The following is a 16,849-nucleotide window of genomic DNA, read 5'->3' as shown; positions in this document are numbered from 1 at the left end:
TTCGAATTTTGAAGGCGGTGCTGTTTTCTCACGGTGCAGGATATGATAATCGGATATTCGAGGACCTTCAAGGACCCACTCCTGTCTACAATCTCATAAAGCACTCTTTGTATATTTCATACCCGCCGACCTCGAAAAGTCTTGTTGAGCTCAAGCTTTCAACGACCTCTCTTTGGTTTGAACGTTCATTATATCCATGGATCAACCAGATCTGACAACTAATGCGAACATAGGAACGCGATCTTTGTTATTATCATCAGGGCCGGTGCCACGACCCCAACTTTTTATCTGTCTTTATACAGGACTGTGCTGGAACGGCATAGCAACTCGTTCCCCTTCAGGTGAACTCTTCCAGGGGGATCCTTAAGAGTCGCCACTGGCACGCAGATTCAGCACGTCAGCCGCATGCCCATCCTTTTTTGTTTAAATAACTCGATCCTCTGCATTTCCCAACGTACCATTTCTCTGTCTTTCCACCATGCCAAAGCGTATCCCCACCCCTCCTCCTGGAGACGATGAACCTCGCTACCTCACTGTCGTTCATCCTTACGTCCTTGACGGTCATTGCAACATGGAGTTGCCCAAGGATAGACAGGATTTTGCGCGTTGGGTAGCATGCTGCATCGATGCTAAGTATTTTTACGCGTTTTTTCACAAGCCCAGTGTAAGTGGTCGTGTGGATCGTCTCTGCGGTGTATGTGGCTGACCTTCGTCTGTATGACATCTCCATCAATCAGGCACGCGACATGGTTATCATCGAAATAGCTCGCGAATGCCCAGAACTCGATCGCTTACTCGGCGAGCATCGCTGGAGGGAGTTCCTGAAGAAGTCGTCCAAACAAGAACAGGATCAAGTCTCGAAGGTATTTTATTGCACTTATAGCACTGGAAGACAAGTCCAGAAGAATGGTGAGTCAAGCAATCCATTTGATTTTTGCCGGGCGGCAGATTCCTCCTCGATAAGCTTGATCGGTTGTGTAATAATCGAGGAATCTTCTATGAACGGATCAGGTGACTAATACCATATCGGATTTCCCTCCCAGGCTGGAAGCGCATATACGTCGAAGACGCTTGGTTTAAAATGTGGTCGCCGAACAATCAGTAGGTTCCCATCATCCATAACCTGCAGCTGCGTAACCTGACGGACCATGTCATCCTTCCAGTTTAATCACTTTCCCATACCCTGAAACCCATTTTTGTGAAGTGCCGATCGAGGATCAGACCAATCATCCCATGTGTAGGCCCCTTCCGGGCGCCGTAAAGCGCCCTCCCCCTGAGGCGCTGATGGCTCCTCCACCAGGTAAGCTTGCGGTTCTTTTGCCTCCTGCCGTATTTCCTGTCTAATCTATCAATACCCTTGCTACAGTCGTCGGTTCCGAACAATGGACCACCGACAAACAGGTTCCTGCTCCCATTGCGAGGTGGACCAAAGGCGCCCCGAAGTTTACAGCACCAGTTGGCAACGCATGGAAGGCTGCTATCGCTGCTTCCTCTCCGCCCATCCCTGGGCTCAAGAAGCAGCCCGCAGTTGGCGGCGGACCTATCGCAGTGAAAGCATCTGATGTTTGTACGTCGTGAACTTTTTTTTCATTCTGAAGCACCATTGATGCTTAGCGCTTCCTTTGTTTCACGATAAGGGGTCGGCCTTCCTGCGTCCTCAGGACTTGGACCGAACGGGTGGTCAGACTCCCCCACTGGATCTGGAAGGAATACTCCTCCAAGCGGGGCACCCTCTCCTTTACCCAGAACAATATCTAATCAATCCCCCACCATCCCTCCCGGTCTGAGTGGTCCGAAAGCTTGGGATGATGGAACATCCTACCCTACTCATCCTCCTGGAATTCCGGCAGTACACAACGCATGGGGCGCTCCTCGCATTGCAACGGCGCCTAGCCTCGATCGCGATAACACAAGTATCGCTAGCTGGAGCTCTAACGGAGGGTCTTCCAATGCCAGCACCGATATCGTACTTACTCCTGAGGACTGTCCATACAGGGTTCAAGTCCAAATCTCGGACAGTATGGAACGAGCACTGGACGGGTTGTCAGTCCATGACGGTGATATGGATCCCGATCTCGCTGAGCTGGACTCGATCGCACCCGGGAGGTGGGATGAGCCCGCGAGTACTGACGTTTGGCCTACTGCGGATGGGGCTACTTGGGACGATGCTCCTGCAGATGCCGAGGCGCAGTGGATGGAGCTGAACGATAACAAGGAGCAGGAGAAGCCAATTATATGCAACGCCCATGGAATCATCTGCAGGAAGGGAATATGCAGGGAGTACGCGAAGCAGGTTCGCGACGCGGAGAGAGCACAGAAGGATACAGGTTCGAACAACAAGAAGGGTAAAGGCAGAGGCAGAGGCAGGGAGTATGGCAGAGGCGGGGGAGAAGGAGGGGGAAGGGTAGGTGGTGGTGGAGGCACCGATCGTGGTGGACCTCCTAATAATGCATTCCGAGGTCGTGGCGCGCCCGTGAAGTCCAATTGGCGAAGCGCTCCTAGGGCCATCGTATCCGCCGCTGCCATGGAGCGCCGGGAGAGCCTCAATGAAGCGGAATCCGTCGCAGCTGAAACTGCGAATGGATGGGGAAATCCGTCAAATGCCTCATGGAATGCGGGCGAAGATGTGCCTGAAGAGGCAGAGCCTGCGGGCAATGGCGCGCCTGAGCCGTCTAATGACGGCTGGGGCCAATCTGAAGCTAGCTTTGACCCTTGGCTTATCCCTTCGGAGCCCAAGCCCAAGCCTCAGCAGAAGCCCGCGCCCCAATCTCAGCAAAGGCCGAGACTTCAGACCCAGCAGAGGCCCCAGTCGCAGTGGAAGTCTCAGCCCAAGGCTCAGTCCCAGTCTCAGTGGAGGCCGCAGCAGAAGCTCCAATCGCAGCAGAAGTTCCCACCGCAGCAGAAAGCCCAGGCGAACACCAACACCAACAACGCCTGGGTCAAGCAGAGGCCTTCCACTTCATGGGCAGATGAGGTGGATGCCCATAGCGCTGCTGGATACCCTGACGATGATGGGTTCTCCACTGCCAGTAGCAGGCGTGGTGGGCGGGCCCCGGTGAAGGCTCCCAAGAGCTCTACCAGCGGGTGGGGTACTGTCGACGAGAAGCCCTGGTAAGCATATCGAGCGGACACAATCGCAGGGTCGTCCCGTCTCCATATTTGTATTTTTTACGTGAAGTTCCATTCCTTGTACTACCATTCCCTGGGCGATATGTACCATACCCTGACAACTTTTCATACCTACCGTGACGTACTTCAGAATCATTTTTCGTTTTACCGCCTGTACATCCAATCAGCACTTACGATCATTGTCATGTACTATTGTATTGCATACTTCAAAGCCTCATGCACATGATTGCTCTGTGAAATGCATATTGTTGTACTTTCGCGACAGGCTTGTTTTATGATCGGCGTTTTCATGCATGCATCCGGGTCGTTCTCCCTTTTTGTGATTGCAAACCAAACTGCCATTTCTCACCAGAAATCAACAAGGGAAGGGTACATAAATTAAAGGTCGGCAGAGGACGATGCGAAGCTCAGCTCAGTCCAGCAGGTTATTATGCACAAGGTCGAGCGTGACTTAGATATAAACGTCATGCAATGGCAAGGACTATACTACGTGCATTGGGAATAAGTCGCCCGTGTTGAACCGCAATTTCACCGTGATCAGCTTAGAGCTAGTAGACTTCGTGTTGCTGACAAGACAAGGAATAACTGCGAAGTAAGTGCTATGTTCAAATTATGTACCGTAATACAACCCATTGCGTAGTCTGTCTGACACCGAGGCCCCAAAATTTCATCAAGAAGCGATAAAGGAACAATCGTGGCAGAAATGTAACATCTGGCGCAAATTTAGCTCCAGTCGCTCTATTTCCTCTGGTGTACAAGGGTCCGGTAGCGCGGAAGCAGGCAACGTGAGCAACTTCACCCATATATCCTCAGGCGCACGTTGAGCGACCAGCGGGAGATTGATGTGCGGAATGGCCAACGAGAATGTTTTCAGTCCTTCGAAAGGACCACGCACGATGCACAAAGACAGCATGCAGGGTAAAGAATCTTCCATTTGAATTTTGTCAACACAGTTGCACTGGAAGGGCAGGCATTTTTGGAAGGATGGGGAAAAGAGTACGGTGAGGTGTTGGATGGAAGCGAGGAAAGCATATCCATGGACAGACTTCACGAAGGGCGACCATTGATAACAGCAACTACCCAATAACGTCAAACTTTTCATGCTCAAAGGAAACAGAGAATTTTTGTGGTCGACATCTAAGTCGACATCGGAGTTACACAGATGTTTGAGGCACCTTGTGAGAAGACCTAGACTCCCAAATTTGATTGTGAGGGACGATACGCCGAGAATCACTGGAGCTAGCAGCCCGATATCGAACTCGCATTCAAGCTCTGGCATAGGAGGGGGTGTATCGGCAGCTGGGATGTGCACGGCCCCCCGAAACTCTTCAATTGACATCCTGTGCACGCAAGGTGCGTAATCAAAAGCTAGATCATGTTGTTGATCGATGTATGTTTTCTGCATACGCAGAGCCCGTACGAAAGCGAGTAGGTGGCGAGCTGTCGACAATAATACCGTGTGCAGAAGTTCAGGCAGCACAGCGCGCCTGACATCTTTGGAGACCTGGCATAGTGAAAGGGCAGATGAGTATGGGTCTCGGGTGTAAGGCACATATTGAGCAAAGGGTGGTTGTGCCGCATGCTTGAAGATGACGAGGGCGAGCTCAGTTGGAAGGTCGTTAAATCTAAATGAAGTGGGAGTAGGAGGTTCCATAATGCGCGAGTAAGAGACCTTGAAGCTGGTTTGACTCCTTTAATTAGGAGGTTTTGACGTGGCTAAAAATGACGTCAATGTGCGTCACAGCCGCGTTGGAACGGGCACGGACTGCAAGGGAACCAAGGCCAGACCTCTATGGCGGGAGGCTACGGCTCTGTCTATCGAGGACAGACTACGACACACGCGAGGACTACCGACTACGAGCCAGGACTCCTGCCACCGCGCCAGGACCCCTGCCACTCCCGTCCTGTCCTGCCAGAGCGCCCCGCTACATATGCCACCCCTCCAAATGCAACCGTCCGCGGTTGCAAGACGAAAGACGAACGTGCGGGAGTGCGGAAACCTGCGCCAGACCACCACCCTGGTACACCTCCCCCCTCTCCAAATGCAACCGTCCGCGGTTGTACCACGAACGACGAATGTGTGGCCGCAGTCCGAAAATGACGAGAATGCGGCGGCTGAACGAGACGGAGAGGTTTTTGACACCGGCAAGTAGGACAATGTGGTGTACTAGTAGCATGGTGGGAAAAATGATATGGCGAGTTGTCGAAGAATGTTGGATAGCGTCTCAAGTGTGAGTGATGTGGGAGTACTGCAAATACTGTGTGAGGGAGTTGAACATGAGTCCGCAAACGACGACGCCGGTACTGAAGACTGGACCATGGGTTGCGACAGGAAGTGCGAAGGGCCGAAAAATCGCGCGAAGGTCGAGTCTGAGCAACTGTGTAGCACACATCATCTGCCCAAGTGGGCGGGGCAGTATGAAGGTTAGTGTTGGTGATTGGCGAAGACGGTAGATAGGATGGCAACAGTACAGACGAACTCCATGCCTTCAACTGCGCAATGTCAGCGTCTCGACGATTCCTATCTTCCAACTTCTCACGACTCCGCTGGAGCTTGATGCTGGGAACTCGTAGCACATCTTCAACGAACTCGTCCCATGTTGAGTAACTGCATGTTAGGTGGTCCTTGAGGAGGTCGGGGATGCCCTCGAGCACATCCTCAATCAAATCTCCTTTTAAATCTCCCATACCCAAAGCAAGTTGCGAGATCTCAGTTGCCCATACAACATGCGCAAAGTTGCCGTTGGGCGCCAATGCTCCAATATCACCCTCTTTCAGTGCATGCGCAGCCACGCGCTCTCTCTGCTGCGCACGAGATAACTTGGGCGGTTTCAGAAGTGGCCACCGTTTGAAAAAAGCTATCGTGAGTGCCGCAAATGTGGCAGTTTGGACTGAGTTGAGTGACTGGAACCACTGGTCTGCCATTTGTCCGGGCACGAGTTGCATAGAGAAGCGCCGGACACGCTGAGTGTCGGTCCATGTTGTTGGAAGGGAGAGCTGGAATTCTGTGAACCACGTAGACGGTTCCTCATTGCCGCTATAGTCACCATAGAAGAGCGGGACAGGTTCTATAGACATGAATTTGAAATTCGGGGACCAGAAACCAAGAGAAGTCGAAAAGTAGACCGGAGCAAAAAAAATGTGAAAATGCGAAAACCAGGACTCAGATCTCAGATGTCAAGCACGGGGAGCGAAGACCACTCTCATCACCAGATGGAACGGGCACGGACTGCAAGGGAACCAAGGCCAGACCTCTATGGCGGGAGGCTACGGCTCTGTCTATCGAGGACAGACTACGACACACGCGAGGACTACCGACTACGAGCCAGGACTCCTGCCACCGCGCCAGGACCCCTGCCACTCCCGTCCTGTCCTGCCAGAGCGCCCCGCTACAGCGTCAAAGTAGCTACGCCTGGTGGATCCTTCGCGAGGCCCATCCGTGTATACATGGCTGAATGCACTCTGTTTCTTGTTAAAGTCGAGCAGTAAGTAGTAATTATGCAGTGATCGTAGTCATAAAAAGAAATGGTCGCGACCAAGCCCGAACGCACACACCACCCTGTCTTGGATGTGCACGTCTATACAAGTACCATACGCGTAACTAGACTGGTCGTGTTTTCCAGTGATTCCCTGCATAGGCTTTTTGAACTATCAGAAACGGATACCTTTTGAGATAGGGGGTAGCACTCACTATGCATTCCTTGAAGATGACACTGGAATTTATGATGCCCTCGTACAGTCTTAGCGACAATCTGTGGCAAGTGCACCGATGGAGCATTATCAACAGCGCCCTGGATCACCTGCTCATTCCGAGACGGAACGTTGATATCTGAAACTGTAGCCTTGAAGCGGGTCGCTTCTCTGACGTACGGAGCTCTAAGGTGCATAAATCTCAGTGATGTGAAGAATCCTGCATAGACTGCACCTCGTTGACAATAGCTGCAGTAACTGTGGTGTCCAACTGTACCCGAATTTCGTCCAGCGAAGAACAGCATGTCGCGAATTGTCCTACAATGACGCGCGCTGTCACATGACCGAGAAAACGTGGCATTTTTTCCTTGAGTGGTGACGTAACTCAAGGAAAAAGTGCCATGTGGCTTGCATCATACCCAACGAGAATATGACAAGAACATTCTCTAGCGTCACACTGGATCTTCCTGCAATTCATGCCTCCCTCACGTCTCACATAACATACACCGTGAGACGCGCCGAAGATTAGTTATGACACTAGTAGCGCTACAATTTGACACGCGCAAATACACAGCCACAAGACAGATGGAATAATCAATAAACACTTGATAGTATTTTATATGACGACATGCCCACTAGCAGCCCATTTCATTCGCAGCGCCCTGGGGAACGGTCCCTCTATATTCGTGCCCACATAGCAAGAGCATCTGGAGCGCATATGGAAAAATCTTAGTCCACTCCCATGTTCCTATCCACCGGGTAATGTGAGCTCTATAGTCTCACTTGGTCACTATTATATTATTCACTGAACCATCATGATGGGCCAACAGATACGTCCGCATTTATGCTCTTCCAGAATAAACCCGGGGTGAAAACTCGACGGACGAGTCATGGGCTGCGCTGAAATTTGACTGTCCTCAAACCTGAGGCTGCGGGTGAACAGAGAGAAAGAAGGTGAAGGCTAAATGGGCCCTGGAGCGGTGTTCGGTGCGTGCTATCTACACAATGCTTGGTCTACTAAAACCTTGATTGACGTATACAGCTGTTTGAGGAGACGTGTAAGGCGAGATGTCGCCGCTTAGTACTTTGAGAGTGTTGGCTGATTCGAAGGGTATCGTTTTGATGCACGGTGAGTTCGTGATGCTCTTGAAACATGTTGCCTGTGCTTTTCTTGCAAGGAAGACTTATTGTTCGCATATGCCCTTATGAGACGTACCTTCTGATGTATCTAGTGGAGTCGCATGCACCAATGTTCATTATTTGTCTTCCAATCCAGAACCAACGCCCTCTGAAGACACCGATACGTACACACTGCGTATCGTAGACTTGCATCGGCTTCCCTGTCACGGAAGTCAGATGGCAGCGTGGTCCAGCCGAAGAGACCCACCGCACGTATGAAGTCAAGGCAAACCTCACCTCCTTATCATCAGCGAATGAAGGCTGGTCCAGTTCTCGCGGGAAAGGCCCACGTAACAGACATTCTTCATTACCCGTCTGTGGGACAATCGTCTCCTTGAGTTACCCAACTTCGCAGACGATACGGGAAGCTTGGGAGATTGGCCAGGACCTGAGTCTTTGTCGATTTTGCTAGTGCGGCAGCGCGGTGGAGGATTGCCTCCGATCATGATACCATTGTACAAGTCAAAGACATGGCTTCCGTTCACACCGTGATAGAAGCCAGGACCCTAGAAATATCGTAGCTGGGTATATGTATTCTTTTGGAGTGAGCAGTTGTCAGTCATGTCTTCACGATATCTATTACCATTGCTTATAATTCTACTTATCTGCCGACTCAGATGGCACTTATGTATCCCAACGGACAGCAACCAAGAATTTCTGTCGCCATCATATTTGCAGCAGGTATCATTTGTGAAGAATCGTTTACTAGTATGACGTCTGCGTAAGATCACGAACACACTGAAATGCCAGCGAGGCCAGTTAAAATACCAAGCGCTGCGGCAGTATACTCAGACTCTTCATTTCATTATGACAGATGTGACCGCAACAACGTTCTTCGGTTCACCCTCTCAGTACGCAACGAGCAAGCGCCAATGTATACTGTACTTCAACACAATCGACGGGGCATGCGCAACCGCATCTCTGGTGAAATCAGTGTCCTTGTCCATTGTTATGTGTTATGACAAACTAGTACGGACATCATAAGTACCAGTCAGCTCCTCGGCTTGGACAACTCTAATATCAGACTACATGGTGGGTAGTTATAGAATTAAATACAAAGTACGATCCACTGTATGCTCGGTCACGTCCAAACCATATCCGAAATGTCTATAACGAATTCATCACTGCAATAATCGTCGTTACTAAGGCCTGCAGGTGTTGATTTTAGTGCGAGGGATACAAAGGGGTTCGAGGAGACTCACTCCTCTCGACACTTTTGCCAGTGCTGTCCATGTGCCATACAGCTCAAATCAAGCTCAGGACCTCCTCGGGGTATCACCAATGTAGTTGCAGGGTTGTAATAAAATAAATCTCGAGAAGCGGGGGGCACCCAGAATAAGAGCCGATTTTTGGGCCCTACAACCCATCCACTGTCATGATTCAGGATAAAGGGGGTTGAAGGGGTCGAACTGTAGTCGTCACAGGATGCTCCCTCCGTTAGCTCATGGGTGTTGCATAGCGCGTGAATAGAGTTGGACGAGAAACGAATGAAATGATTGTTCCAATTGTTTGAGCTCCCTGCATCCCACAGCCGAACAGTGGGATCCTGTGAACCAGAGACGATGCGAGTGCCGTCCGGCGAGAACGAGACCGACCAAACTGACGAGGTGTGCCCCCGCAAGGGCTCGCCGACTGGCTTCCCCGTCCCTGCATCCCACAGCCGAACAGTGTGATCCTCTGAACCAGTGACGATGCGAGTGCCGTCCGGCGAGAACGAGACCGAGTTTACTGAATGAGTGTGCCCCCGCAAGGGCTCACCGACTGGCTTCCCCGTCCCTGCATCCCACAGCCGAACAGTGTGATCCGAAGAACCAGTGACGATGCGAGTGCCGTCCGGCGAGAACGAGACCGAGTTAACTGAATCAGTGTGCCCCCGCAAGGGCTCACCGACTGGCTTCCCCGTCCCTGCATCCCACAGCCGAACAGTGTGATCCGAAGAACCAGTGACGATGCGAGTGCCGTCCGGCGAGAACGAGACCGACAAAACTGAATCAGTGTGCCCCCGCAAGGGCTCACCGACTGGCTTCCCCGTCCCTGCATCCCACAGCCGAACAGTGTGATCCTCTGAACCAGTGACGATGCGAGTGCCGTCCGGCGAGAACGAGACCGACCAAACTGAATCAGTGTGCCCCCGCAAGGGCTCACCGACTGGCTTCCCCGTCCCTGCATCCCACAGCCGAACAGTGTGATCCCAAGAACCAGTGACGATGCGAGTGCCGTCCGGCGAGAACGAGACCGACCAAACTGAATCAGTGTGCCCCCGCAAGGGCTCACCGACTGGCTTCCCCGTCCCTGCATCCCACAGCCGAACAGTGTGATCCCAAGAACCAGTGACGATGCGAGTGCCGTCCGGCGAGAACGAGACCGACCAAACTGAATCAGTGTGCCCCCGCAAGGGCTCACCGACTGGCTTCCCCGTCCCTGCATCCCACAGCCGAACAGTGTGATCCCAAGAACCAGTGACGATGCGAGTGCCGTCCGGCGAGAACGAGACCGACAAAACTGAATCAGTGTGCCCCCGCAAGGGCTCACCGACTGGCTTCCCCGTCCCTGCATCCCACAGCCGAACAGTGTGATCCGAAGAACCAGTGACGATGCGAGTGCCGTCCGGCGAGAACGAGACCGACCAAACTGAATCAGTGTGCCCCCGCAAGGGCTCACCGACTGGCTTCCCCGTCCCTGCATCCCACAGCCGAACAGTGTGATCCGAAGAACCAGTGACGATGCGAGTGCCGTCCGGCGAGAACGAGACCGAGTTTACTGAATGAGTGTGCCCCCGCAAGGGCTCACCGACTGGCTTCCCCGTCCCTGCATCCCACAGCCGAACAGTGTGATCCCAAGAACCAGTGACGATGCGAGTGCCGTCCGGCGAGAACGAGACCGAGTTTACTGAATGAGTGTGCCCCCGCAAGGGCTCACCGACTGGCTTCCCCGTCCCTGCATCCCACAGCCGAACAGTGTGATCCGAAGAACCAGTGACGATGCGAGTGCCGTCCGGCGAGAACGAGACCGAGTTAACTGAATCAGTGTGCCCCCGCAAGGGCTCACCGACTGGCTTCCCCGTCCCTGCATCCCACAGCCGAACAGTGTGATCCGAAGAACCAGTGACGATGCGAGTGCCGTCCGGCGAGAACGAGACCGACAAAACTGAATCAGTGTGCCCCCGCAAGGGCTCACCGACTGGCTTCCCCGTCCCTGCATCCCACAGCCGAACAGTGTGATCCCAAGAACCAGTGACGATGCGAGTGCCGTCCGGCGAGAAAGAGACCGAGTGAACTTCATCAGTGTGGCCCCTGAGAACGGCCTGAACAGCTGGCCAGTTCATATCACGTCCGGATGCCACACGAAGAATGTTCGGAAATCGTGCACAAAACTTTCTCGATAGCAGAGAATTGGCAGGCGAGAATGGGAGTGCTGATACGTATAGATGCGGTGTGCTGTGTAAAATGATGCCGCCGAAGACCTGAATGAACCTCTGAACGTCCATTGCAGTCGATGAGACGTTTTTGAACTCGGAATGGTCCTGGAATTGCATGTGAGCGCTTTATCTGGCCCTCCGTAGCAATGTACTGACCTTTAGCCAGTGGGAAATAAGCGGAAGGGCGGGAACTGCGCTGCTCAGCGCATCCATCAGGGCCAGTGACTCTAGCCAGAAAAAGACCCGTTCATTGTCGAAGAACGATCTTACTTCTTTTGCGAGCTCCTCGTCGAAGGCTGTGTCCCGTACGTGCGAAGTCCAAAATCGAGAGGAATATGACAGATGTGGAAGGATGCAACCTTGAACTCGGTCTTGCAGTCCGGGGTCATCGCTATTAGGTAGATACGACGACTTTATATCACAGATGTTGAAGCGAAGTCCATGTTCCATCACTCGGAGTGACGCGAATGCAAGGTCGTGTTGCGTCTTTGACAGGTCGATGAAAAACTCGCCACTGGATAGTTCGTCCGTCAAGAAATCGCGGAAGGATGCATGAAGGGGTCGGATAGGGGAATCTAGATTGGTGGTACCGCTGAGGAGGGGGCCCATGCATTTTACCATAAGTTTCGCATCAAAATGATCTTCTTGTTTTGGAAAATGGCGTCTCATGACGTTCAGGGAGGCTAAAGAAAGGGGCTCAGCTGTCCCCAGTATTTGTCCCATCACTGAGCGAAATCTTGCCAGCGTAGTCGAACGTAGCCTTTGCGAATGTTGGACATTGGTAGATGTATCCCTATGCATGATATCTGTTAAAATGAGGCGGTACATATCGTGCAACAGTACGCTTCTCTCGGCCGGATCGAGTGACACCACAGCTTTGTAGCAATCAATCGGAGATATTCCAGGATGGGGGTCTTTGATGTATCCGCTGGCGAGACGCGCCCACTCGAAAAGTCCATCAGCTTTCTCAGCCAGGACTGCCAACTCTCTGTCCTGGAAATCTAGCTCTTCCAACTCTCTGGATACGTAAGCACGGATATCGCGCTCTGTGAATGCTGCTGGAATATCATCCATGGACATCTGTCGAATATGCTGAACGCCACGAAACTTGTCTTCGATGTCACCAAGCGGACGAGAGGTAACGATGAAGCGGAAGTTGTCTGGGAGGTCTGTGATTTTGGGAACGTCGGGATGTTGATGTTTGCCAGCTAGAATACGGAGGAGGTCTCCCCGTGTCTCTACTCCACCGCTCTCGTCCAGTGCATCGATTACGATCACGATGGGTTCCCCGGTCGACCCAGAAGACTTCCTCAGTGGTTCGATAAGAAGTTTCTGCCACTGCTGGATGATATCCGTCGTCGTCTTGAGCGAAGTTGTACCCTGAACTGCATCTGCTAATTCCCGCCTTAGCTTCGGATCACGGTCAGCCAGGTTGCGTGCGATCGTGGAAAAGATCTTTTCGTGGCGACGATCTGCTTCTCGCTGGCGGTCAAAACAGTAACACGAACCAAGCCCTCCCACGTCGTTGAACCACTTAGCAATGGTGTGGGCGATGGTCGATTTTCCCTTGCCTGCAGGGCCGGATAGCCACAACACACGTGGAACGTCGTCCCCAGTGGTGTTGACCCAATCCGTGATGTTGGAAAGGATCTCTGTGCGCGTCCCTTCGAGGCATTCTTTCCTGGTATCTAGTCCTGCGCCCTCCGCATAGGTGATGCCGCTGAGGTCCAGTATTTCTCCTGCAAAGGTGTGAATATATGTCAAGTCGCAAGGTCGTCCGAATCCTTACCTATATGGTGGACTTGTATGTCAATGTCGTGGACGTGTATGGCTACATCGTGTAAAACCTGGTCCCGGAAGTCTTGCATGAGCCTATCTAACGCGTCGTTGTACTTTTGAATCCTATCTGTCGTTTCTGAGACAATGTTCTTTCCGAGTCTCTTCCCTGTGATGATGGTAGAAGCTTGAGAAGGTACAAAGCACAGCAGCCAGTGATACTCACAAAAGTTGCATGTCTCCGAATAATTGCTGATGAAATAGGCGCATTCACGGATCTGCTTGGAAATCTTTCCAAGGATACTGATGGCGCGCATAGACAATTTTTGGTCAAGCTTCCCGTCTTGCGTCATGAAGTCGTAAACTTCAGACAGCTTCTTGAGGAGTTCGAGTACCGCTGCGTCGCGATCCGCTTGAGCTAGAATAACCTACACAAATGATTGCTGAGCGGTGAGAGAGGAAGAACAGAAAAAAGAACAACGTACTTTGGCTGTCCAAGATAACACGCCCAGTGCCATCTTTGCATACGGATGTAGCTATGGAACTAGATTAGTTCGGTTCCGATCGGGAGGAGGGTTCGTACATCTGCGATCTTCCCAATAACATCGTCGAATATCCTGAGGGGTTCGAGATATGTTTCCTGGAGACTGTCAGCAACATCCAGATCGTCTTGTGCGCCTTCGAAAACGGACGCTGCAGTTATCGCAGGGCCTGAAAGTGGATGCATGCGATTTACACCCTGTTGTGCACCCCGAAGTGCTGATTCGGTATCAGCCTCCACATCAGATGAAGTAGCCTGAACCTGCGCGACCGCCAAAATTTAGAGAGAGCCTATAGACTAAAGGGAAAGTATCAGAACTCACCACGATATTTGGGGTCGACGAAGCACGTTCATCATGACAGACATTTCTGGGAGCAGGGCTAAGACTGCGGGAATCGTTGGAGCGCTTGTTGCAAGCTTAGTGGTGTTCCAGGACGCCCATCGCGCATGCTCTTGGACTCACCGTTAACTTTTTCGCATCCTCCTTGAGTTTCTTCAGAAACCGACCAATTTTGCTACGGGGTCGATGCTAGACGAAGGATGTGTCGATGTCAGTGTTTGGAGTGGAGTGCACTCATAAGCCACGTACCGTTCCTGCAGCTGTCGCTTGACTAGATGTTTGAGTAGAATTTCTCATCGATGGGTTGCTTTTCCTCCGAGTCATTGTAAATCCTTAGCAGTGGAAGTGAAGTAAGAGAGGTGCCCGGTGCCCACTGCCCACATCAAACCAGACGCCACGCGCCTCGAAGCTGTGTTGCAAGCGCTAAACGATAAGCATTTGAATTTCGCAATTGAGCTCTGTTCTCGCCGATCGCGACATTTTGAAATACATCATGATCAGTCTGGATTTGACATTTGAAATTTCACGACTATATATATAACTTTCTACTATTCTAGATCTCGCAAAATGATGCTCACGCTATCCGTGCTTCAATAGATACTTGCAAGTCGGTCTCAAGACCAATAAGATGTCAATACCCCCTCCAAACGTTTACAGTCCGCGAGACTCACACCGGCCACGGCAGATATGTCGAAAGTTCCGTTTTGCTGCCACGGCTGAAGTCAGACCATAGCTTCAGGAGTCGTTCAGCCAATAACCCTTGCTTCCGTAAAGGAGGAGTGTCGCAAAAAAACGGCAACTGTGGTTGAAGAGAGCTATGGCATACGAGCAAGCACTTTTGGAGTGAGACGGTGAATGACTGACCAACCGATCCTGGTGGATTATAGTTCTGTCGGCATTCGTTGAGAAACCTAACGATGAGCATCTCAAGCATCAGCTGGAGCTTAATGAGACGTTCAGGAGGCGATGAGTTACGCACTATGTCGAACCTTTACTTCATGAGCGTTCTCGGGCCAATCATGATAGCCTATGATCCAATACGAGACCGAGGAATGAATTACGTGTCAACCATCTAGTTAATCTTGTGCATGCGGTCAGCGAGATGAGGAGTATGTTGAGACGAACTCGACTTGGTTGCCCATGGCCTCGAGAAGGCAATGATGCTTGGCACTGTCTGGGTCCTCTTGACTTCTGAGGTGCAACAAGACACCATCTCGGTTGTGGAAGTGAAGCACGGGTAGCCAGACGTGAATCCACGAGCTTGGAATGTACGGTATAATGGACAAGTATTGATTGTGAAAGTAGTAGGTGGCAAAATTAAGGAAAATGAAAACGTCTCCCAAGGTAGATGAAGGGCATTAGCGTGCTATTCCCAGTGAGTAACAGGAGAACTATGGGTCGTGCTGCTCATGTTGGAGAACAAGGAGTTGATATGGAGATGCGAGAATTTTCACATCAATAGAAGCACCGCCGAATTCGAATAAGTTGTCACTCACCGAGAACTCGTTCTTTGCAAGATGAAAGATTCTTGGCAACCGCCTTTCTAACAAGCCTATAGGTGAGTGATCAGGTCATACTATATTCGCAGGCCTTCTTCTGATGTCGTATCTACACTTTAAAGTGATCGTGCAGCAGCAAACAGAGACACCAAGTCTATCATCCAGATTTCACGTTCCAACATTTATCGCTTTGGTGACCCAAACTTCTCAGCGCCGGTCTTCCGCCACGGATGTTGAAGGGACTATTGATGAGGGTGAGAGCTGGGTTGTGATGCCAGGCTCGAAGCAAAAGACCAGGTGCGTCATGCTGATATTCTAAAGTGTTTACATCGACAAATTCAGATTGCGCTTTAGACACTCCTAGGTCACCTACGCATAACTCCTCCGCCCTTACCTGGAAGACTATTTCCTTTCCTCTCAGACCCTCCACGCGACCCACACAACTGTGTGACTTTTGTATCATTCGCGCATCGGCCCCGTGCAGCAGGCGGTGCCTTCTACGACTACACTTCTCGATACGGCGCAGTCAGAAAAGAACACCGTATCACCCTTCGGGAAATTATGTTTGGAGAGTATGACTTTCTGAATATCCAGCCAAAAGGTGAAAAGGTGAAGACTCCCGTTGAAATTGCACAGGAAGGGCATCTGTGAGGACCTAACTCCGAGACTAGGTCTTTCCTCCCTGTTGGATTTACCTTTGTTAGCTTTATCAAATGACCAGACGCATCGAGCACGCATCGTGAAGGCTATTTTGTCTGAACCAGAGCTCCTCGTACTCGACGAACCTTTAAGTGAGTGATTGAACTTACATTCGACGAGCGTAAAGTCTAATGGCTGTACTTTATCCAGCCAGCCTTGATATCAATACTCGCCCAATCTTGCTGAATGTCCTTCGGTCACTGCATGAGTCTCACTGTCTACGCATCATGGGTATCTGGATCCAGGACCCTGTTCCTGAGTGTATTTCGCACATCGCTGTAGTGGGCTAAACTATCCTGACAAGGTGTCAAAGATGAAATCATGTCCAAGCATGCGGGACATCAGGCAAACGCAGGGGAAGCTGAGCATAGAATGGCAAGCACCACTCAGTCATATCAACCAAACGTTACGTATTGTCAAGGAACCTAGTACATCATGGGTATCGTCCACGGTGGGAGAAACATGTTGTTGAGATATACACCTCTCGGCAACTAAAGAATACGTTAAATGAGATACACGAACTGGTAGGGATAACAGCGTGCTATTATGGAGTTTCCCTAGCAAGCGCGCCTCAGCGT

General features: G+C 51.3%; 5 protein-coding genes across 5 annotated transcripts; 2 read left to right on the top strand and 3 right to left on the bottom strand.

Moving 5' to 3' along the window:
- Positions 1-171: 171 nt before the first annotated feature.
- On the top strand, positions 172-3,189 carry HD556DRAFT_863198 (uncharacterized protein). Its single transcript, XM_041311867.1, has 8 exons — positions 172-175; positions 234-664; positions 738-909; positions 1,044-1,101; positions 1,164-1,300; positions 1,367-1,567; positions 1,638-2,772; positions 2,828-3,189. Exons 2-8 carry the CDS (start codon positions 479-481, stop codon positions 3,057-3,059), a joined length of 2,121 nt encoding a protein of 706 aa, XP_041155577.1. The 5' UTR covers positions 172-175; positions 234-478; the 3' UTR covers positions 3,060-3,189.
- Positions 3,190-3,671: 482 nt separating this feature from the next.
- HD556DRAFT_1403983 (uncharacterized protein) lies at positions 3,672-4,943 on the bottom strand. The gene has a single exon (XM_041303903.1). The coding sequence runs from the start codon at positions 4,781-4,783 to the stop codon at positions 3,800-3,802; it is 984 nt and encodes a 327-aa protein (XP_041155576.1). The 5' UTR covers positions 4,784-4,943; the 3' UTR covers positions 3,672-3,799.
- HD556DRAFT_1403981 (uncharacterized protein) lies at positions 4,880-6,269 on the bottom strand. Its single transcript, XM_041303902.1, has one exon. It carries the CDS (start codon positions 6,205-6,207, stop codon positions 4,984-4,986), a length of 1,224 nt encoding a protein of 407 aa, XP_041155575.1. The 5' UTR covers positions 6,208-6,269; the 3' UTR covers positions 4,880-4,983.
- A 2,927-nt stretch (positions 6,270-9,196) lies between these two features.
- Positions 9,197-9,481, bottom strand: HD556DRAFT_1245348 (uncharacterized protein; the record flags this gene model as incomplete). The annotated part of the gene is made up of 1 exon (XM_041298525.1): positions 9,197-9,481. A coding segment is annotated over one exon (285 nt), but the record flags the coding sequence as incomplete, so codon positions are not given.
- A 6,191-nt stretch (positions 9,482-15,672) lies between these two features.
- On the top strand, positions 15,673-16,561 carry HD556DRAFT_1447916 (uncharacterized protein; the record flags this gene model as incomplete). The annotated part of the gene is made up of 4 exons (XM_041307360.1): positions 15,673-15,873; positions 15,927-16,181; positions 16,213-16,363; positions 16,422-16,561. The coding sequence occupies 4 exons, from the start codon at positions 15,673-15,675 to the stop codon at positions 16,559-16,561; spliced, it is 747 nt and encodes a 248-aa protein (XP_041155573.1).
- Positions 16,562-16,849: the final 288 nt, after the last annotated feature.

This window comes from Suillus plorans (assembly GCF_016647745.1).
Source record: "Suillus plorans strain S12 chromosome Unknown HD556scaffold_69, whole genome shotgun sequence".
In the NCBI taxonomy this organism is placed as follows: Eukaryota; Fungi; Basidiomycota; class Agaricomycetes; order Boletales; family Suillaceae; genus Suillus; species Suillus plorans.
The sequence above is the reverse complement of the archived record's forward strand: the minus strand, read 5'-3'. Positions and strand labels throughout refer to the sequence as shown.